The 23,391-nt window shown below is 42.0% G+C and overlaps 1 protein-coding gene across 1 annotated transcript in view; it reads right to left on the bottom strand.

Moving 5' to 3' along the window:
- LOC126563642 (fringe glycosyltransferase) overlaps positions 1–22,558 on the bottom strand; it is a 118,965-nt gene extending 96,407 nt beyond the window's left edge. Inside the window, exons 1-2 of the mRNA XM_050220287.1 lie at positions 22,235–22,558; positions 10,807–11,229 (exon numbers count right to left, since the gene is read on the bottom strand). Coding sequence (XP_050076244.1) covers positions 10,807–11,229; positions 22,235–22,423 — 612 coding nt within the window. The 5' untranslated portion in view covers positions 22,424–22,558. The remainder of the gene's footprint in view (positions 1–10,806; positions 11,230–22,234) is intronic.
- Positions 22,559–23,391: the final 833 nt, after the last annotated feature.

Genomic DNA, 23,391 nt, shown 5'->3' with positions numbered 1-23,391 from the left:
AAGTCTCATAATGTGACACCTCCATGCAAGCAATAGTGACGAGCACAGGCATCGCCTTCAAAGTCAATCGCAGAAGCATCTCGTTCTCCTCCCGTTCGCAAAAGACCAATAAACCAATAAATAGTCCCACCGCTTCACAACCCTGCTCGACCGCTCAAGATATGCGTTTGATTGATTTGCGCCTGCCTCATTTACCATTCACGGTGTGACGCGAACGTGCGCACCGGTCAAACATTTCGATCGGCACCAAAGGCGAAGTTTGGACACAGTAAATAACAGAAAAATACAAATCCTTCCTTCCTCTGGTTCGGTAAGGTTGTAAGGAAACGGGAAGGTGTATTTTGATTGGATTGTGAATAAAAAAAAGGAAATCCCCTCACAAAGTCGCATAACGCATAAGAATCAAAGAATCAATTGTATTTTTGGGAGAGATTCTTCCTCCTTTTGCTGTTTGGTAACTTAAATTGAGTGATTTTAAAACACTGGCAACAGATTCCTGGGTGCGATGGGTGTCCAGTAGTACGGTGGGGTAAAAATTAATAATGTTAATCTTCTTTTGTAAATCGACTTGCATTTATCATGCCGAAGTTGAAGGTTTTAATAAGAATGGACCTCCGGAGGTGGATATGAAACGTTTGAAATATGGTAAACATAAGAACAGTTGATCGAAGACGTGTGGCTTAGGCCTCGCCGTTGAAGGTGCTTTGAGGGAACGAGTTGTAAAGCCTGCTCACCTTTCAGACTGAATGCATTTATTGAAAATTAATAAACAACTTTTTGGTGGTTTTTTTACAAGTAAAAACGTACTCGGTTAATCCATTTTGATATCAATGATCGCGCCACTACCACGAAGGAGAGATCAGCAACTGGATGTTGGGTTGGAATTTTTTTTGAGTTCTTCCAAAAGTTTCAATAAAACTTGTATTTTATTTACCTAACTTTATTTCTGTACTTCTGATGGCAATTCACATTTATATTATAATAACGATCAATGCAAAATATTATTCACTTTCAAAGGTTTGCTCAACACTGCTTGGCAAACAAAACAAAGCAACGGCGTACAACATTCCGCCTTGAAAACTTAAATCTTAAAGTCGAAAAGGCAAAATGCACCAAACAACCTGTTCTTCAAACGCCCTACGGAGCTTAAACCTTGGTGTGAGTGTGTGTGTGTGTGTGTGACTAAAGAAACCGCGCCGTAGAAATAATTTGCAGAAAATCCCTCATTTTACGGCCATGTCTGCCAAGTGTTTCGCGTTTGGCGAATTTCGAATGCAGAGAAGGATGGAAATTAATTAGAAACGGTCGTATGTTCACGTATGTTCAAAAAACGTCCGAAAAACCCCCGAACCAGCGACACGGTTCACGCGCTTCAGTAGCAAAGATTTCGGTTTTTCTGCGGCACAAACCCTAAAAGCTCATCTTGGCCGATGCTAATGATGTGAGCGCTTGCTGAATGTTCCCAGGCGTGAGTAGATTAGAGTTTTAGGAAAATATAAGCATCGAAGCAAAGGTCAGCCATAGATTTAGAAGAGAGCAAACGGTAATATTGGCAGAGTTGTGATAAAGGTCCTAATACGGTGAAGTATTTTTATGCACACTGTATCAGCTAAGTCTATTTGTAAAAATAGAGCGTGAGCAGGCTTAGGTGTGGCGATCAGCATTAAAAAACCGTACGGATGGTACTAATGAAGTGTAATTACCCTGTTGATCGGATCATCGGCTCTTTCGGCGTATGGTATTGGACGAGAATTGAAAAGCTCTAACGGTCTAGCTGAAAATCCCGGGCGTGAAAAGTCTAAACCCGAAGCCAATTATGATCCCCGCGGGCATTAAAAGCCCGAATGTGCCGAAATCGGGGTTGAACGCTTCCAAACCTTACGCACACCGGTTGGGACAATGGGACCGCCATTTGTAGCGCTGTACGCCAGCGTACGTGTCGGATGTGATTATTTTTGGTGATGATTCAATTTCTGCTCCACCTTCGAAACAGAGAGATAAATCAAGGGAGGGCTGGACGTCCAAAACTCGTCTAGAACTGTTGCGCTGATCGTTGCGAGGTTTGGCTCCCTTCACTTACGAACCGATGAAGTGTGTGCTGATCGTGTACTTTAGATATAGTGTACTAGCTCCGGCACATGACGGACGTTTGTTATTTCACGTGCACACGCTTTTGTACGACCAGCTGTAATTTGGCTCATTATGGACCCTCGTTTCGTCCACTGTAAAAGCGCTGGCGAAACATCAAAACGGATTCTTCTTCCCTCACCGAAGAAGGGAGAGAAATGATGCAATCAGACGATATGATCTCTTTATGGACACGGAGCGTACACACGGAAACGGGCAGTAATTTCCCTTTCGATCAAACAGCGTTAGCATCATCAGCGTGTCAGAAAATTTTAATGAATGACAGAAGAAAACGAATCAGGTGGTGGTTGTGGGTTGCAAATACGGCAATAAAATCAGAATCGATCCTCTTCTCATAGGACTTTTCCGTTAGCGGGGTATGATGTGTTCCTCACCGTCCTGGAGCTTAAGGAGAGGGGTTTTATTGGGTGCTATTTAAGGCGCAGTAGAAACTTTTGCTTGTGAGAGACGGCGATCAGTTTGTGGCAGTATAAATCCAAGCAAATGAACTTCGTTTTATTGAAAATTTCCTGGTGAGAAATTGAAGTGAAGTAGAAAGAATTTATTGTAGTGGCTTTCGTAGTAGAGGGTTTGGCACTCATTAGGATGTGTATGCTCCAGACATTGGACCAGAGTTTGGACATGAAATAGTAACAGGCATTAAGCGCTCTGGGAGTTTGTAAGATTCCAAGAAAGAAATGTTAAGATTTGCATGGGAAATTACATCCTATGGTGGTGATCTACACGTCCATGATATCACGCATCTCGTCTACAAAGGAAAGCTGCAGACTATCAAATCAAAGCTTTAAACCAAGCTACGTAAAGTGCAGCTAGCTTTTCAACCTTCGCACCGGATGTCTTCGAAATATTCAATTTGGAAAGGGCTCCAAGTAAAGGAAGAGTTGAAGAAAAGATCACTGAAAGCGCGTGTGGTGTTTCTATTCGGAAGAAATACACCTGAAATAGGATAATGATAGTCTTTTGGAATTGTGCAGCAATGTCTGTCTGTTTCCCTTTTCTTTGATATCTTGAATCGACCTTTTTTTTTTACATCCAACGCATGTCTAAACGCATCCGGTGTACCTGCGGAACAGATTGCAAATGGAATCAAGGTCTTGATCTGTTTGGCTATCATGCTTTCGTAGTCATTCCGGGTGTGCGTATTCGGAAATGTCTCGATCTTGATGACAGTTCCCCTTTTCCGGCAGGAAAAATCATCCCAGAAACGTCAATTCATCATGTCCAATCACCCAACAAGCATATCGTTATCGATCTGCATGATACAAACGCGGCTATGTGCTGAGTGTTGGGGAGCTATCAAGCTCACGATCACTTCGGTCGATGAAGACATCACCGTCAGACCTATTACTAGTTGATGCCCGACTCCTGATGGCGCTGATTGGCAGTGATCGAGCACCAAACACTGCACGACCACGAGCAGTTCGCCTTTGACATAAGACCGTTTGACACAGACGTTTCGCCGGGGTTTACAATCGATCGCTCTCGCTGACCCGTTATGGGGATGACATTGCGGAAAATTTGCATTGCGAATAATCTGCATACGGGTGCCTAGAGCACAGAAGGTGCAGATCGCGATACGTATTGAGACATCGATACCGATATTAATAGTCCAATGATATCTTTCTCCCTTTCGGGCGAACCCCTGTCACGGTTGTAGCCATTGCATGCAGATTACAGTTTTAGCAGGGACCTTCGCTCGGTAAAGCATTTTAGATATGATCTTATGTGGACGATTATAGTCCACAGGAAAATATAATAAAAAAAAACCAGTGACTAGTGAGTAGGGGATTGTGGTCACCATTGTCACTGACGGGAGATAGGGTTGGGGATCCACTTTTTTCTACTCCCTAGATCTCGGACATGAATCAACGAAGGAAGATACGACGATGGTGGTCAACCGTGACCACCAAACTCGGCCACAATTTCAGCCAGCACACAGCAACGATGACAGCCCGGTCCGTGCCTAAGTTTGTCCGCTTTTCGCGCACAATTCCTTGTGGCCGCTTAATGTGTGTACATTTGCAATTTAATGAAGGCATAAAATGCATTTCATTCCTTCCGTACCGAGCTTGGCAGAGCCGGGGGATGGAAATGGAATATACACGCTTAGAGCAGCAAAAAAAAAAAACTGTTTTGGTGATGCACTTGGCCGAACCGAGACAGAACCTTGAGGACGCACAAAAAGGGCTGAAAAAAGATATGTATAGAAGAAGAAAATGAAATGACCCGTATCTTTTCGTCGCTTGTTTTATGCTTTTTTGTTGTTGTTTAAACGCGCTTCTTGTCTCGTTCCTTGTAGTTCACGGTTCCATTTCTTGCTGCTTGAGAGTGTGTTGCCTTCAAGTTCCGTTTCTATGGTGGTTTAGTTTCGTTTTTGTTTTTCGCTTCCTTAGAAATATTCTTCCACCAGCTTCTTCCACTGTAAAGTGGCCCCATTTCGCTCATGTTTATCCTTCCATGCGCAGCTCATAATAATCGAGTGCAACAAATAGACGACCGTACGTGTCCGTGTGTATGCCGTGGACTGTGGATGTAGAAAAAAAAGACAAAAGGAGAACAAAAAATGGCGCACAAAGCATAAAATGCAAAACATAATACACATGCAACATGTGTGTTTGCGTTTGTGTGCCAAAGCAAGCAGACAGAAGAGACTGTCAGTGAGCGCCAGCATAATAGGATGTAATATGCAACGGCTCCAGCAGCATCAGCAGAGACAGCGTTTTGCAGGCAAGTTCTAATGCTGGACCACTGTTTGCGGCTGGAGATGGTAGCCCCCGTGAGCTATTTTTCACATCCTTCTATGCGCTTCTTGCCATACACAAAACGGAACGGCCTTGTGCGTCTGTTGCTTCCATCGCTGGAGGCACCAAAAACCTGAAACTAGAATATTGCTCCAGCTTGCTTAGCATCGTTGCGGGATGAGCTAAATCGCATGCATCTACAAATTCGCTTTTTTAGCTTCAAAAAAAGGAAAGATTTTTCGGTATTTTGCCGATGAAACGGTACGGTTACGCCTTCAAATTTTTGTGGAACCAAATCGTTCCTTAATATATGCATTTTTGGAAGAATCTCCCTAATGTAACCCCAAATCTCCAGCTGGGAATCAAAAATAAAAGGATGTTTTCAAGGTTTTTATCTCATCATTTAAGGTTTGCTTGAGACGAACGAGCGTAAAACATATGCATGGTTGTGCATCACACATGAAACAAAAACAGAACAGCAACACCAAGATGAAGTTTTTATAAATCTGAGATTCTTAACCGTTGAAAGAAATCCATATCTTTGGAGTAATCCATTCTTATCATCAGCGGAAAACAGCTGTTCAGACGTCAGTTATGTCTCTTATCCGGCGAAGAAATCACTGTTTGCTTTGCGATTGCACCCCCGAGACTTCTAATGCCTAATAGCTTCATTAGCTTTGTGGCACCTCTCCCTCGAAAAATCAAATAGCTCAAATAACTGTCATCACGCACCCCTCCAAAGCATTACATCAAATTAAAATCAGTTTAGTTGGACACTTTGTCCGCTTCGTACCCACAACCTCAGTCAATTACGCTTCGTCCCAGCCGCTTCACTTGAATCGCCACGATGCCGTTGATTAATACATTGCTGCAGTTCCCTCGTATTGGGTTCCTCCCGGGGCTAAAGGGAGACACGTTTGCCGGTAGCTACACTGGCACCAAGGCCTGCAACCAAACAAATCATAAATCCATCTAGCATTTCGTGCATTAACCACATTCGGTGATTGCTGTACACCCTCCGACCTTAGGAGGGACAAGTTGTCCAATGTCCTGCGGGTCTGTTGCGTTGCCTCAGTCAACTCTCGGAGGGCATTAATATCCGAAAATCGTTCAACGTGCATCTATTATCTGCCACATTAGGGCAGACACACAGAGCCACCGGGGTCCGTATTTTTTAGGGTCTCTTATCCCATTGTGAATGTTTACATTGGTAAGCCGGGGATCTTGGTTGAGCATCACGTTCAATGACCTTCCAGAGCCCTGTTTAGGGTGCATTAGGGATAGATTTATGGGTCGGTGCAGGTAGACGCATTATTGGTTATGATTATTTGGGATATGATTTTGAAACTTCTTCTTTTGACGAGCTTTGTGATCCCTTTTTCAAGATATTCAAGATACTGCATTTCATTCATGACGTTACACTTGACATGCTCCTGAGGTAAAATTTTTCTTCCCCCAACCAACCAACCCTCCCTGGTTGAATGAGAAATTCTCACACGATGCAATCTCACTCGATTCCAATAAATCATCTCAACTCCAAAAGCGTACCTGTTGCGGTTCGATACGATCATCATTATCGATTCGTCTAGGATGCACCGGTCGCAACCGTTCGATTCGTGTGCCTTTGCGCTCATTGGCTCAATCCGAAGGTCACGGTAAAAAACGGGGTTGATCGATAATGAAATGAAGTCTTCGGCGGAGCAGAATGCAATTTATTTTCCTTCCCAACCGAGGTGATGAAATTGAAACCAGCTGGAGATCGGAAACCAATCGCTAGTATTACCGGAGGCTTTCCTGCTGGAACAATGTAACTAATTGATTCACCGTGCAAGCTCAACAGGGGGCAGCAACTTTAAATCTCCCCCCTCGGTAGGGTGGAAATCGATTGCAATAAGATCAATTCGATTGATGTGGATCTTCGGGCTAGTGGTAAGATATCACCACCATACCGAAGATACCGAAGACGAAATCTTATGGTTCGTACACTATTTCTCATTTAATATTTGCGTCCATCAGTCTCACCGGTTGCGAGAAGGAATCGATAATTTCCGAATCGGAAGACTCGAAAGACAAGAATGTTGCAGCGTTGCGGTGAGCACCGGGAAACGTCAGTTGGTACATTGTGTCGTGCGCTCACATCCCAGCGGTGACCCTCAGTTGTCAAAACGAATTTGATCGATCATGCGGCAAGTGAGGATTAACGAGGTGGCTAGCCCCCGGTCTGGTCTTTTAGCGGACGCAGGTGCTACGTCGAACATCGAAATTCCCACTGCTTCGATCGCACCGTAATGGCGTGAGGAATCGGAAACCGGTGGAAGGGATTGATTTGATTAGACGTCAACGGTCAACACGCGGTCTAGTCGCTGGATGACATTTCCATCGCGAACTGGTTTCCGTACGACCTGCACCGAAAACCTTCCTTCCTAATCGATCATTTTCCGTTTGTTTGTTGAAGATTGCGTCGTACATGTGACTCTTTGATATGGTTTAGATTTTTTTATGCCTACTCTCGGCAACGTACTGGGTTTCTATACAATTAAAAACCCGTCAACATGCCATGATGGTATGTAAAACATGCACCTTGATTGACTGGCTGATAAATTGCTTAAAAGCGGTGAATGGAAAATTAGATCTAATTAAGCGTGTGTAAAGGAGCACACAAATTAATCAGAAAAATGAAAAACAAAACCATGTTTTAGCGGAAAAGTAAGCAATACATAGAAAAACCAAGAGAAGTACAAAAAGAAGTATTTTAGTAAGGAATACAATGTTTTTTTTTTCACATACGCAAAGAACTGCCATTTCTATACAATGTTGAAACCAGATCAAAATACAACAGACTAGCGATAAGATGACACACGTTTGCTAATGAAGATCTTGCGCCAGCCATATCAATCGACAGCTAGCACAAGTTTGCGGGTGTGAAAATTGAACGAACGGATGCTCGCAGAATAAACAAACAAATCAACTTATCAAACAATACGTTGGGGAAAAACTTTGCATCATTGTTGCAAATGGGAAACGAGAGCAAACGAGTTGAGAATTGATGAAGCAAAAAAAAAAAAAACGAAACACATCTTAATTGCAACCGAATGACGATGCAGCTTTGGCGATGCAACCGTCTCTGGCTTGGTTTGCTGTTCTGCAACGATGTAGTGCAGTCAGGATTGTCATATTATGTGTGGTTTTTTCCTACAATCAACTGGATCGTTTTTATTTAGCCATCACAACATGAAGAGTACCTTGATTGTTTGATGAAAGTATTGAGCTTTTTGCTTGATTTTACACAAGTTTATTAACATCGACAATGTTTGTTGATTTTATTAAAGTCGCATCAACTTATTAAGTTGTTTCTTTTGTAAACGTTTTCTTTTAAATTATGACAAAAGGCTCTCAAAACTCAAAAAAATAAATAATCAAACAACAAAACTCTTCCAGTTTGCTATACGATATCTGCATCTTATCAAGAAAACTCCGCTTGCAGCTGCAGGACAAGCAAATGCTTTCATAAATCCTTGTCTCCTTTATCCCAATCTTCCTTTCATTCCGGTGGTACTCGCTCCTGTCCGCCCATGCAGCCCAACCACTGTACGGAAACGCGCGTGGCAGTAATTAAGTTGGTAGTTTTAATTTTTCTTATATCAATCCCTTTCGGTTCTCAGGTTCGTTCTTCTTGCGGCCCTCTTGTCGCTTTTAATTAATGCCTACATCGACCACAAGCGCACCATAATCCGAAAGAAGCATCGAAGCCCTTTATTTCGGGAAGAGGGAAGAAACTGTGAGGCAGTAGCTGGTTGGGATGTCGGTCCTATGAAAATCCCGTGATTCAAGAACGTCTCATTTTGCACTTCAATTACCTGCCTCTAATCCGTTGGTTTTAAATTTTGGTTTTGCCTTTTATTTTGGTTTTTCTTTCACTGCTAGCAAGTATAAGCCACACAACCATCAGTGAGTGGCATCAAGTGAGAAGGAAAGGATAATGTGTTCGGAAGCTAGAAAAAAGGAAAAATCACTTTCGAAGAGTCCCCATTTTCCACTCGACAGTCCTCGAAACCCTTCTTTTGCAAGTTGGCTGGCGTTTGGAAGGAAGTAAGAAAAACAAATCATTTAAGAGATTTTTGTTTCCCGGATTGGCTTCTGGGTCAATTTAAATGGCTTAGTAAAAGTTGAAACCTAAGCCGGCCTTTAATTAACAGCCCAGCTGTTGAGCAACAGCTTTCTTTGAGGGATGAACAGAAAGAAGAAAGAAAACAGCACCTAATACGACTTCAAATTATGCCCGATTACGTCCCATCCTATACCTACTTCGAAGACAAACAAAACGACCCCATCCCGTTCATTGTTTTCTTATCACCTGAATAAGTTATCATTTTACACTTCACAAGAAATAATTACATAGCCCTCAGAAGTTAGAGGCGGCGTGCTGCAAGCGCACCTATTGTGGACAAAGAAAAGTTTTTCCTTTTCCTCGGCTAGGCGCACAAACGTGCAAGGTTTCTTAATACGCTTTATGCTGAATGCAAACTTATGCAGACCCGTGTGCAGTTTGGGGTGGAAAAAAAGCGGACTTGCTTAAAGGCAAGTCACCCCGGGTCTGAATGCGTGTGTGTGTGTGCGGTTTTATAAAGTTTACGCTTCGTCATGCAGAACAATTGCCGTTCGTCACTGGCATCAAAGCTGGCTGGCGCTGGTGGTGCCTTTATTTTACAGCGTTTTAGTTTTGTGCCTTTTCTTGCTTAAGAATATCTTCCGTGTGAAGTAGCTTTAGTAATGAGGAGTAAGTTCTACAATAAGTGTAAGATAGATAAGCTGGGAAGTATTTTTCTGTGCAGAAAATCAGCTACAGTGGTTGCAGATAATATTAGCGCAACAAAAATATTTAAAAAAAAATTATAAATTATAAACTTCGTATTATAATGGCAAAATTCTTGCTCAGTACTCAGCAATTCTATCAAAATCTCAAACCAAATCAAATTCTAGAAATTCGAAACAAAAAAAAAACGATCAATTCGAACTTCAAAGAAACAAAGAATTAAGTGTCTGTTTTTCGAGCAATATAGGAGTCAGAAAGCCAAGTTGATTTGTAAGTTATCAACTTAATCTTCTTAAGAACTCATAACGTCGAAGTAGAACAGTTTGAGAGCTGTGAGAAGTCCTGCATGTAGATGATCTTCATATGATAGGAAAGGCACAAAATACCATTTTACTAGAATTAAGTAAATTCACTAAGAAACAATACTGGATAGTACAGTAAATAGTAAAATTAATCCATCAGCAGAAGAAATTAAAGATAATTAATTCCTTTTTCAATTAATTTAATGAATTTGAAATTTAATGATTGAATAAGACAACATAGTTTGAGACACGCGCGCGTATAAGTGGACATTCAAGGGATGTCCGTGGATTCTACCGTTTTTCATGCAGTCTGTATTAGAGTTTAAACATCTTAAAGATAGTTTCGTCCTTCTCAAACCTGTTTTGGGGTAAGGGGTGGGACTTATCATCATCATCATCATCAATTTCATGTCATAACTTATAAGCGAAAGAATGTTTAGACGAAGCTTTCTACAAAGTTCTACAATTTGACTGGTGTCTCATTTATAATTTTACAAAGCAAAGGAATATTCGCCTATAGTAATTTTTCTCACTGTATCAACCCAATCGTCAGTAGTTTGCAACAGTGGAAAGAAAAACGGAAGTTTGTTGCACCGCATAGAGAGTAACTTTTCGTCTGCAAACGCCTATCAAGTCGGACTCCCATTTACGGCGCTGGCTGTGCTGGTTGCGGTCGGCACAAGAACAAAGCCAGACTGCGGCTGGCCGTTCATCCGCCATCGAACGGTATTGGAATAATAATTAAATAGCGCGCGGTGTGACCACACGGAAGGCAGTTTGTTTGTGGTTTGTCGTTCCTTACCTGTTCCTTGGCCAGCTGGTACCACGTCTTGATGATCATCTCGAGCCGCGTGTCGTGGTAGCTTTTGGTCGTTTTCACACTGATTAGCAGATCGTCCAGCTCGGTGGTGGGTGGTTTGGGTGTGCCGGTGACTGCCGGTGGTGGCGGTATCCGGTGCGGCCCATCGAGTGTCCGACGCCGTGGATCATCACCGGGACCGGTCACTAATTTATTCGCATCCGCACGCACTAGTAGCTTATTATCACTGTCTGCACGCGCGAACGGTGCAGAGTTATCGCGCTTCGCTATCACTACACTCGCGTCAACGAGATCCAACGGTATGCCAGTGGCTGGGGTGGGAAAACCACCTCCACCACCACTACCACCAATAACACCACCAACTCCACCACCAAGCGCCATCATAGCACCGAACGGTTGAAGATCCTGAAAATGGAAAAGGAGGAGAGAAAATTTCCATTAGATGTTTTTCCTTTAAACGATCAATTGTCTTAATCGTGTGAGAGGAGAAGGTTTAAAGCAAATTAAATGTCGTTCAACTGTCAACCTTCAAGCTCACGAGATAATGTATTAGTCAGAGGCAGACACATTCGGTTTTCGAAGATGCGGACATGTGCACAACTCCCGAACGGCGTAACCTCAATTGCATGACATTGTATAGGACATTAAGTCCGAAGATCGTGATCGTGATTTTGCGGTAGCAATGTCAGATAACTAGATCTCCTGAGGTGAATTCTACGTCTCTGCAAAACATTGCCCAGGTCGGTATGCAAAACGGGTATTCTAAGGCTAAACTGTCGCACAGCAGGTGCACTAGCAAGCAATCTGCAGCATCTGGTTACTTCCAGCGTGTACATGGACAAGAAACAGGGACCGGAAAAGCATATCTCCAGCGGAGAAAAACTGTCACGAATGTATGCAAACAGATCGTGTTAGGCGAACCGTTTTCGAGGGCATTCTTGGTGATCGGTGTACATGTTTGCAAACTGCGGGCACTCATACGGATAGCATCGTTCGACATGTGGTGTTAAGCAGCGGAAGGTGAATGCCACGACTTAGTGACGTCCCACTGTGTCAGGTGGTTGGAAAGAATGGCGCCTTTGGAAGTTGGAAGTAATAGTTCTGAAATACCTTGGAAGCTTTGCAAAAATGTAGCAATGGATAATAATTTATTTACTAAGTTTGTGACTGTGACTAACTGCTGAACTCCAGATGGTGTTCTCTAGTTTTGTATCAGAATAGAGCGCACATGATAAATCTCACGTCTTCCGCTTGTAAAAAAACATAAATTATATCTGCTTTATTTAATCTTGTTTGTGGAGTTTGACAAGCAAACAAAAGCCCGCACTATCAACCTGAACACGTCTTTCTTCGTTGCAAAATATCCGGTTCGGAAGATGCGCACCTAACCTAAAGCACACAAACCTCTTTCACCTTCACCGACTGATGTAGGAACACAAACTACAACAAGTTAAAATGCAGCTAAAAAAAGTCTCGGGAAAAGTAGAAACGAAAGCCGACAAATCACCGGAACTGATATGTCCGTTTGAAGTTACAATCTACCCTTATCTTATCCAGGTCGTCGGGAAGTTGGGATATTATTTTTCGAGGTCAATATTGACGGAGCCCAATGTTTGACCAATGGATTCAATCAAGACTTGGCACGGCCACTTGCACAAGCCAAGAAAAATTTGCGTGCGATGGCGATAAAGAAGCAACAACAAAAAAACGAAAACTTCTAGGTATTAAATCTGTACTCGCTTGGACGAGTTGAACTAGAACTAGCACAACTGGTCAATTCCCACGGTAGTCATGGTTAGCTAAGCGTTGTAACCATTACCACATGCTTTTCTTCGCCCGACATCAACATCAATACAGTACAAATAAGACCCGTAGCTTTCGCGTCATTTGCACTGATTAAATTCGAATAAATTTCAATTGCTTTACGCTCGCTCCGGGCGCTAAGACCACTTCCCGGGAGGACTGTTTTCTATTAAAATGCAGAGCAACCGGTAGCTTCGAGACAATGCACATGTGAAGTGGTGAAGAGTGAAGTTAGAAGAGCATACGCGGGGAATCAGTAAAACAAAGGGGCAATGTTATTAGCCATCCGTAGAAAAGAAAGGAGGTTCGTCGCTTGCCGTCAGTAGAAATCGTTTGTTTTACGATAACAGGAAAATGACAGCAACTTCGGGATATGCCCCGACGGGAAGGGGGTGATTCTTAAGCATACTTTAAGACCTCCCAGACCATCGGTCCATATTTATCGTACGGGTGTGTGTGTGTGTGTGTTATGTTGGTAGGCTGCGTGTATTTATGTGTCTTCGTCACGGTTCGTTCGTTGATCTAATTGAAGTGCGTTCACGCGGTCGGTCTAGCAAACCGACCCTGGGCAAGTTCATCCCATATTGTTTGTTTGTTGTTTATCCTCCCTTGCCCTCCAACCAAGCTTCACGCACACACACACGGGTGTCATAATGTGAAGCTCATAAAAAAAGACCTGAAACAAATGAACCCGTTGATGTGTTGAACCGAAAAGGGCGAAGCTCGCTTTCTGCTCGCGTGGTTGTGTGTTTTTTTGTATGTTTTTTTCTTCTTACAGGAAAAGAGTGTAATAAAATCAGATTTAGAACGTAGTGTCCATTGTACCGGGATTGTTTTCTCCCGGTACGTGGGTCAGGATGAGCAAACCGGGTGGAAAAGCCAGCATGGCGAGTGCAATGTTCTTGTAATCATAAACAAATGATCATGTCGGAGCAGGTTCCGTTTTGATTGGGCCAGGGCTTCCCGGTGTGCGGAGAATTTCTCCGGAATTTGTACACACATTTTAACGGACGCTTGTCACACTTGTTGGGAATAGCTTGTGGATGTTAGAAGGGTAGCGTACGCTTCAAGACCATCAGATACATGACATGTGAATGCGTCTTTCGAGAGGTAATCTGTAACGAGTTGTTATTGGATCTCTGCCGTGTTTGCTGTCTGCTTTACGTTATCAGAAGTGCAGTTAAGGACGAGTCTCTTAAAAATGAAGTTTTTGAAGATCAAACATTGGATATCTTTCTAAGAACTTGTGATTGATAAAGATATGAAGGATTTATTTACGAAATTGCTTTGAAAGATTTACAACTCTTTTAATTATGAGCAATTATTTATAATTAATAAATATGGCTTAATACTATGACCTTAACTTATTTGTAAATTGAGTACAAGTTCGTTCTTTAGATTTTAGATTCTTTTTTTAAGAAACTCGGAACCACATGTGCTACCTTTTCAATAATTTGAGTTCAAATCTTCAAAAAATCACATTCCTCTCCCATGTTATAATATGCATTCTCTCTTGGCAGTCAATAGCGTTAAAAACATTTATCACTCAAATTATTGAGAAATTCCTCACTTACAAGAGATGTTCTACAAGCTTCTGGTATAGAAGCATCTGTTTCCAAGCATTATATTGTTGCTTATTAAGTCATCGTGTAGTAATTTAGGTTTTAAAATTAAAAATAGATGTATAAATACCATGCTGTTCTTATTTAAAATCTTTTCATCTAAACCTGTGTCCTGCTTCTAACGATCTAAAAGAACATTTTTTTCAAGAACTCACAGTCCAACAGTTCAATAAACTCCCGCTAAGTAACTTTAAACCAGAGCAAAACACGCAGCACATAAGCAGCACAATCGCTTCACAATCGATTAGTCAGCGAAATCAATCGAACTTTAATGCGTTCCCTATCCGATCCGATGTCTTTCAGCGTCTCGTTAGGCTTCTGGGCCTTCTAAACATGCATACACACACACACACATGATCCTCCGGTCACATCCGGTCGGATTGGTAAAAAAGGCATATATCGCTCGTTTAGCCTCACTGTTTTGTCGGCTTCTGATCCATTCGCGCCAACTCCAACCACCAAGTTGGCCGAGCTTTGATGATGGTCCGTATCGGTGGTGTACGCGCGTGCGATCATCGCCTCCATCCCCTCACTCGGGCCATCGTACCGGCCATCGCGATGCCTTAAAAGCTTCCGCTAATTTTCCAATCAGAATCACAAATGATCCACAAGCGATGGCGTTGCCAGTTCAGGTCTGTGTGCAAGCGAGACAGGATTGCGTGCGAGGTAAAACGGAAAAATGGTGCGCTCCCGGAGGAAAGCGTTACCTCTTGCTGCCCGGCAGTTTCTTTCGACTTTCTATGCTTTGAGCTGGATTTAAACGCTTTTGAGAGTGTTTGCGTGTTGCTTGGTTGATATCACCCGTACGTACACATCTTGGGCAACGGGTGAAACGTGCCTTAAGAGTGGAAAAAAGGCAAATTGTTTGGTAGCTTTCGGGCAGGTCAACACACCGTTTGAGGAGCGTAAAATTCGAACGCATTGTTAAGCTGCAGTCTTAAGCGTGTCTTTAAGGTTCTTTCAAACGCTCGATCGATTAGCGTTCGATTTGCTCAGCACCGCGAGGACAGGTTGAATTCCTGCTCGGTAAAAGCTCTGGAGAAGTAGTTCGGAACCATTCCGTCAAGCTGCTTAAGGGGAATTTATTACTGCTGCAAAACTCAGCAGCAAAAGGAAATTTGTCTGCATGCGTTAGTGTTGTTATTATTTTCGAAAACGATCATTTATTTAAAACCTCAAAACTGGCTGAATTGCACTGGTGAAAATTACACACATTGCGTGTTCTAAGAAAATGGTGGAACTGGTTTTTTTTGTGCTTGTTATATTCCCATCTCTTCGGGCGTCATCACTGTTTTTATTTTTGGATTGCTTATTAAATGCGCTATTAAAACAACGAGAGCGAAACCCTTTTTCCCGAAAGGAGGCTTCACTTCATCGGGCGTTTTCTTGTTTTTTTTTGCAATTGGCAAATGGTGTTCGTTTTGCAGTTGCTTTTCATTTGTTTGAGGTTTTGTGTTTTATTTTTATTTTTGTTGGACATGTTGGAGTGCCCGCAGTAGTAACTCCATTAGCTCAATTTATCATTGTGGTTTTAGTTCTGGGAGGCTCGAGCACAGAGAACGGCAGCATTTGATATGGGGCCGATTATTAGCCCCGATATGCGCGTGTTTGCTTTGTTGGTTGAAGAATATGTGAAGTTTGTGGTTTCTTGTTGTTGTTGGGATGTTTCCTTCCCTTTTTCTTGCATTGCGCATTTTTCCATGCTTTACTTCGCACCATTGTCTATGCATAGCTACCAGCATATGTTCTTCGCAGCGGCCGAAGCAGCAAAGCATGAAGTTCATGACAGTTCGGTTGGTTTAATGTTGAAGTAGTTTTTTTTTTTTTACTATCTAAAGATAGCTTCATAGACGAGCGAACTGCTCGATTGTCGTGAGCAGATAGCTTCAAACCTTTTTGCAAATGAATCTTAGGCTGGTGTACACGTGCTTCCCTTCTTAGACGACAGCTTACGCATTCATTCTGCGTAACACTGTCCACTTCTGTTAAAGTGTCGTTGGCTGTTGTCTTTACAGCGTCCGAACCCCTGAACAAGAATGACATTTAAAGCAAAACGCGACGTCTGCGGAGCAAATTCGATCCGTTCTAATGGTTTTTTTTTCCTGTATCGCCGAATTTTGTCTTGAAGCTTTTGTTTTACTTTCCATTCACGAAGGTTCCTGGCTTCGGGTGCGCTCAAGTCACCAGAGTACCATCAGAGTTTTGGCGTTGGCGTGATTATAAATGCTTCACCGCGTCACCTGCTGCTTCCGCTGCTGCCGGTGCTATTGCTTCTGCTGGTGATGCTTGTTCGATGCAAACATCAATATTTGATCAAGCTATTTGTGTTGACCATTGTTTTTGTTTAGCTTTCCATTTGAGTGGTTTGGATTTTCGGCGTGTTGCGATTCCGACAGCGCACATTGTTTGAAGAACCGTTTTTTGATTATTCGAAATTTTTTGAAATTGTGGGACTCACTGTTTGGTGCTTGGAACAGCAACAGCATCATCACCTGTGGCTGATGTGTGCAGCGGTATTAAGGGCTGTTTGTTTGTAGTGCTTGATTGTATAGTACATTAACAGCAGTATCTTAACGATTATGGTTAACTTTCAGCTTGCTCAATTCAGAGTGAGTTAGCAATACGGCCTGGCCGTCCCTTATGAATAAAAAAAAAAAAAAAAAAAAAATTCAGAGTGAGTCATAAGGCCAAAACAGGAGACAATGTTGCACCCCAGCTTAATGAGTTCTGCCTCCTGCCGCTGTAGGTTGATTGATAAATCATTTCCAAAGATCTTATAGCAAAAAAAAAAGTAAACAATTTCGTTCCAAATTAAATAAAAAATAACAAACCCATTACGTGTTGTTGTGCAACAATGGAATGAAAAGGTGCGGTGAAAATTAACAAAATCTCACTCCCCCTGTAGCCTTGTCGGGCGGCATGACTCGATCACCTCAGCGGGAAGACTTCATTATCGCCGAGGGTGCTCTAATTGAACTGTTGCATCCCATTTGCAAAAAGCCATTGCATGTGGGACGATTCGAAAAGGTGAAGTAAAATCAATTTTGTCTAAAGAAAGAGATTCGATCAGCATCGGTTTGGTTGAAAGCAAACGACTAGCCTTTAGATAAGAAAAGAAGGAATATTGTTGGGCAAATTGTGCGGATTTGGAGGCATGTTGTAAATGACAGTTGTATTGAATTTCAATTTCAAAGACGAGCTATTTCGAACATGTGTTTTAAAGCCTCATAATTTCATCGTGGTACAGTATAGAAAAGTAGCTTTAAATAGTTAGTGAAATAAATGAACGAATGGCTTATTAGACTTGCTGATGCCACGTAGTTGGATAGTCAGTCCTCACTATGAGAAATGGTTCCGAGCCCGAATAAAATTTGAACCGTCCTTCCGCGCAAAGGACGGAGTCGTTGTCACTTCGATAATATGTGTGAGGCCAAACAAAAACGATTTCCTTTACAAAAACCATATTTGAACCCATTTTTACAAATGTGTTAATATTTTGACTGTTCGTTCCGACCATGAAAACCTTGTACTACTACTTCTTTAAACTTATTTTCCAATTTGAATTGCCTCATGATAAAATATTACATATTCTTGTGTCTTGGTACCATATCCATTCGTTGCCAATCACGAAGAATAAATGACGGGCATGTTATTGTAAACCTAAACTAGCTAATTAATTTCGTTTTTGTCATACAAAATTTATGTTCCAAAACTATCAAATCGAGAAATGTTCCCAGCAAAAATACTATATTTGAAGACGAACGAAATGCATCTTCATTCCAAAAGAAAAACAGACATCGCTGCTTCCCATAACAAGTCAGAAAATCGAAAGCGCATCTGCACCGAACTACCAAATACACACAAACACTAAGGTACAGAAAAAACCAGTTTACTTTTTGGCATCAGTTTCCCTTTGCTATAGAGTTCGATTTCATACCCTTTTACCCTTAAGTTTTTCCCCACCCTTCCGAGCCCGTTTCTCATCGATGACGTTTAATGAGCTACTTGTATGAAGGAGCACTTGCCTCGGTACGAAGGAGTATCGAAAAAACACAAAAACCGGGCCATCCATCTTGCACAGCAGCAACAAGAACGACGGATGATGGGTTTGACGGTGCAGAAGTGGTGTCCATGATGTCGGTGCATCTCGTTACATACAACTCTCACCGATCTTCGTCCGTGCAATGGTAGTTGCAGTGCTCCAAACTGGTGCATTTTTAACCGACTGACACACCAGTTTGCACATTCGGAGTTCGGGGCATCTCTTGGATGCTTTCGCTTTGCAGCGTGTGCAGCACAGGGCTCCCGATGTGTGGTTTGGTCCAAAAGATGACAGGTGGTTAACAGGCTTTTCCCACTGTATGCACTGACGCACGATGCATTTGTGGGTGATACAATCGCACACAGTTGGCAAACGAGTTGAAACATTTGTGTTTTGTGGATTCATTTTTTGGTATTTTATAATTTTTTAAATTAAATACTTTTCCAATTTCATAAACAAAGTAAAAGAAAATAAGAGAAGGAAGTTGTAAATTTGTTGGTGAAAATAATACTAGAAAAATTAACGCCAATATCAGACACATAAACTAACCGCCGAAAGAGTCCTACCGACCGACAAAGATCAGACGATCAACCTGATGATGGTTGATGCTGATGATGGGGTTTCCATCGGGTATGCACTGGGCGAAAAAAGACGGAGAAAAAAAAACGAACAGGTCCCTGTCTACAACTACACTTGGGGGAAGGACTGCTTTATCACAACATAATCAGCGTACGGTTGGACTCTGCCGGTGCAACATGGTGCAGCATAGGTAATAATAACACGTTCACAATCGACCCCGAAAAACCTCACTGGGTACGATCCACCGGCAAAGGTGATCGATCCGGCTGCCGAACAACAGCTACAAACCGAACCAACGAACACTCCACGCAGTAGAACCGAGTCGAAAACGCGTTCCAAAAGAGTGAAGTAATAAATTGCACATCCAGAAGATGGTTCCAACGCAAAAGCGAAGACTCATAGGGAGCATAAGGTAGAGCTCCACCGCTCACCGTGTGAGGACCAACGAAAAGAACTCCAAACCCCCGCGTGAGATATGCTGTTCCAGTTATTTTCCTTCTGCTTAAATCTCATAAAAAAGGCTGATCTTTTAGGGGGGGGGGGGGGGGGGGGGAGAGTGAGTAGCTCGGGTCGCTCAATTTGATCATGCCTTCACCACTGCCCTAAACCTTTCAACGGCGTCGAACGATCGACATTCGATGAAAGAAGATGCTCCGGTAGGATAGAGCGAGCCCACAGAACTCGTTCGCACACAGCTCGCTCAGGCCACGGTACAAAGCAGAAATCCACTAGGGCAGATGGTGGTTTTGTTGCTGGTGTGGAGGCCAATTCATGCCGTCTTATCTCTGCCTTAGCTAGCTCTTCCTCCGATTTTTTTTTTCGTAGTCCGTTTGCCGACCTTCTTCTATGCATCGGCTGGTAGAAGGCTTGGTGTGAGGAGGAGCCGAAGAAGGAGACACGTCTCACGACGTGCCTGCCCTTTTTTCTGCGGCAGGTGTTTGATATCTTCGTTTCTGGTGCGACTCGCGACCTCGGGAAACATGCCGCGGTGCAGAAAGAAAAAAAAAACATCTCCGTCGGAAGGAGAAGTTGAAGGTGAATTGTTTCGTGAAGTTTTAACGTTGTTGTTTTTATTTTTAAGGCATCATCTGTACAGTCCGGTGTATCGGGAGGGCATCGACTGTGAACATCGATCGATGCACAAGATCGATGCAAATGAAAGAGTGTGTGCAACTCGATAAATATTATTATCCTTATTAATATCGTCTGGGATTTGGTAGGTGTTTTTTTGTGTGTGTCTTGCTAAGTCTGCTATAAGTTTACCAAATTCTCATGACTGTATATTTGAACTATATGATTAGGCAAGAGCATGGGAGGGCAATAATATAATCCGTATTAGTGAGGTGGAAGGCGTAAAGTCTTTCTGGGAATTATCAATTTCAGTGTATGGAATTCTCATGTGCAGAAGTCCATAATGTTCACTTTTGAAAAGAATGTGTCTTTTTTTATTTAAGCCTAGGTTCATTATTGTCTTTATAAATGTATTTTAACTGTTTCCTCTATTTGTATTTAATTACATTATTTATTATAATATTTTTAGCTTCCTAAACTTTCATTTAGGAGTTCGATGTAAATGTTTAAGTCTTTTATAACGTTATGTGCGAAGAGGCTTTACAGGCTTTGCTGTTTTAAGATACAAATCAGACTAAAAAGAGAGCTTATAGGATCTGCCGGCATCATTATCGGATTTTATTGTAAATCATTTTTTACTCAAAATCATTGAGAAAATTTTAATATTTCATTACAAGAAAATATCGAATGGCGTTACCTACGGTATGATCAGAACTGAGTAACAAGAGTAACGCTTTATTTTGAAGTGATCATTGACAGTACAATCACTGGAATATGATTCTAGGTCATTTAGAATAGCTCTATAGATTAACGTTTAGTATGTTTAATTTGGTGAAGAATCCTAAAATTTAGAAAGAAATATAAGAAACAGTTAAATCTTTATTAGAATTTTTTCAAAGCAATACAAGTAGGACGTTCTTTATGAATCTAAAAACATTTTTACAATTAAATTGGATTTTATGCAGAGCAACAACAGAAGCATCCACATCAATACTGAATGGGAAAAATCACCGGGTGATGTGTGACGTAGTCAACGACTGGGACCATTTGGGGCATCAGTCATCCATAACTACAAAGTCAGTATCTTACTATTGTTCCTGTAGACACAGTTCAAACGAGATTTGAAAACATATTGAACATAACATATGTGTGAAAAAAAGCAGGCGATCCTTAATTTTAGGATTTAGAATCTCTATATTAGGAGCTCCAACTAATTAGAAATAGAAGATTTTTTTTTATTCCGCTTGACTCACAAAACAAGACTTCAAAAAACTTGCATCTTTTGCCTTTGGAGTATAAATATCCAAATTTACCTCTAAAGAGCTGTAGAATAATCTTCCATTTTTGGAAGACCTCTTCAAAGTCGTGAGGAAACAAACTAAAGTTTGGCAAGATTATGGTATTCAGATATCTTTAGATCACGCTTAAAAGTGATAAGTCTTGTAGATCACTCTGTAACAAAGAAACTATCCACCAAATTGACTGTTTAAAAAGCAAATTCAGCATAAAAATATAGAAAACCCTTCGACTGAACTAGAATAACTATCTATAAATATGAAAACTTTTTCACAACTCACATCAGCCGTTTGGCTGAGCCACGCCATGTGATCCTCATCTCAACAGTGCGTCACTATCTAGACTTCCCATCCCAAAACGATATCCCACGTTTCCCGTCAGCGCATCTCACATCTCGACATTAAGGCAAAACGGATTGATAAAGCCTCAACCCAGTATCGGATTGGGTTAGGAAAAAATTACCATTTTTTGGCTATTTCTCTCCCGGCGTATATCTTTGCGTTTTTTCTTCATCTTCTGATAGTTTATTTTTTTCTCTTGTTGTTGTTTTGGCAAAGATAAACACTACGCACACCGCTTTTCTGTTTGGAGGAGTTGAGAAATTGATTTCCAGCTAACGCTAGCTAGTCCCTCAGTTCCCACCATACTTGGAAAAATGGAGTTTTGTGTTTTGTTTTATTTTTCCTTGTCTAGCCGCAACTAGACAGCAGCACACCAGCTCACTATCGGATGAGGGGAGGTGATTGTGAGAAGGCGGTGCGAAGGCCGAACATATGCGCACACACACACACACACCGTGCGACGTGAACTGATTTTGGATAATTAATGTGTTGCAGATATGTCAATGAGAAAAGAGGGCCGTTATCAGTTCCGAGTCCGTTTGTCGATACCGTTCCCGTCGTTAGACGATTTTTTCGCTCCCTTTTTTGGAATGTCGTTGTCCCTCGAGTAGTGTCTCCGTTTGTGTTAAACCCAACGTTACTTTACTGCGGCTCACCTGTAAATTGTCACCAGCAGCGACACGATCCGGCTCGGAACCGTCACCACCATCGTAACCGTAGACGTTCTGGTAGAGGACCAGCGTCATGTAGATGAGAAACACTCCTGCCGCCATTGTTTGCAGTGCCCGCTTATACCGGTAGGTGGCCGTATAGAGGAGGCTCATCTTCTTCCGGAAGAACCTCATGGAAGCCCGCTCTAGCTGCCCGTCCTCCACTGGGAGCACGTGCGCATTTTGGGGTCCAACTATAGCGCTCAGCTTGCTCGCGTGGGGATCCAGGACGAATGCTTTCTTCAGGACTTACACCGAAATCACACAGTACGACACTTTTCACGTTTATTCTACTTTCCGAAGGGCTTATTGAGGCAATGCACAACCTTCTCTGAGCGCGCTATCTATCAATTCAAATAATTTATTGAACACTTATGCAACACTTTTCCAGCACTTTTCGCTTCACTTAAACATGCCTCTCTTGGATGCTTTTTACAATAATATAACATAGGATATTTGCATTTCTTCACTTCACACCTTTGTGCACAGTATCAAACGCTCAACTCACACGATCGTAACCATCATCAACACCGGAGTATAGTTGATTGCGTGACGTAGAAGAAAACACGCCTATAACTCACAAAACTGTTGCACTAGTTTCCATTCAAACTCCACATAATATTAAACCACAAAACGAACAATTTGTTTCAACAGTAACTTTTTCCGTACCGCACGGGTGGGTCTAATGTTATCGTCGTATACGCGAACGGCGGAAGGCTTAGGACACGCACGCATGCGCCAGTTCTACGCGAAGTCAAAAAATCATCTGATTTTTCAAACCCCGAGCAGTTAACGCCAGAGTACGCAAGTCGCGCGCGCTACGAAACGGACCGGCTTTCCGTTTCATTCTGTTGCACAAACGCGCGAGAGCAAGCGAGAGCATCGCGGCCGAAACATGCGCACGATCTTGTTCGGCAGGGGTTTCTCAGTAATAGTGAATAGTGGATTGTGTATATTTTAAATGTATGCTAATTGTGTCGATAGTTTTGTTGTTAATTTATTTTTGGTTTAATTAACAGTTTTGGTTTAATTTATTTTTGATACTTTGATACACTATTTGTAGATTAAACCCATAAGTGATATTTTGATTTTTATTTTTCGTC

The sequence above is a fragment of the Anopheles maculipalpis genome, chromosome 3RL (genome assembly GCF_943734695.1).
Source record: "Anopheles maculipalpis chromosome 3RL, idAnoMacuDA_375_x, whole genome shotgun sequence".
NCBI classification, from domain to species: Eukaryota; Metazoa; Arthropoda; class Insecta; order Diptera; family Culicidae; genus Anopheles; species Anopheles maculipalpis.
Note: the sequence above shows the minus strand (reverse complement) of the source record. Positions and strands in the feature narration are given on the sequence as shown.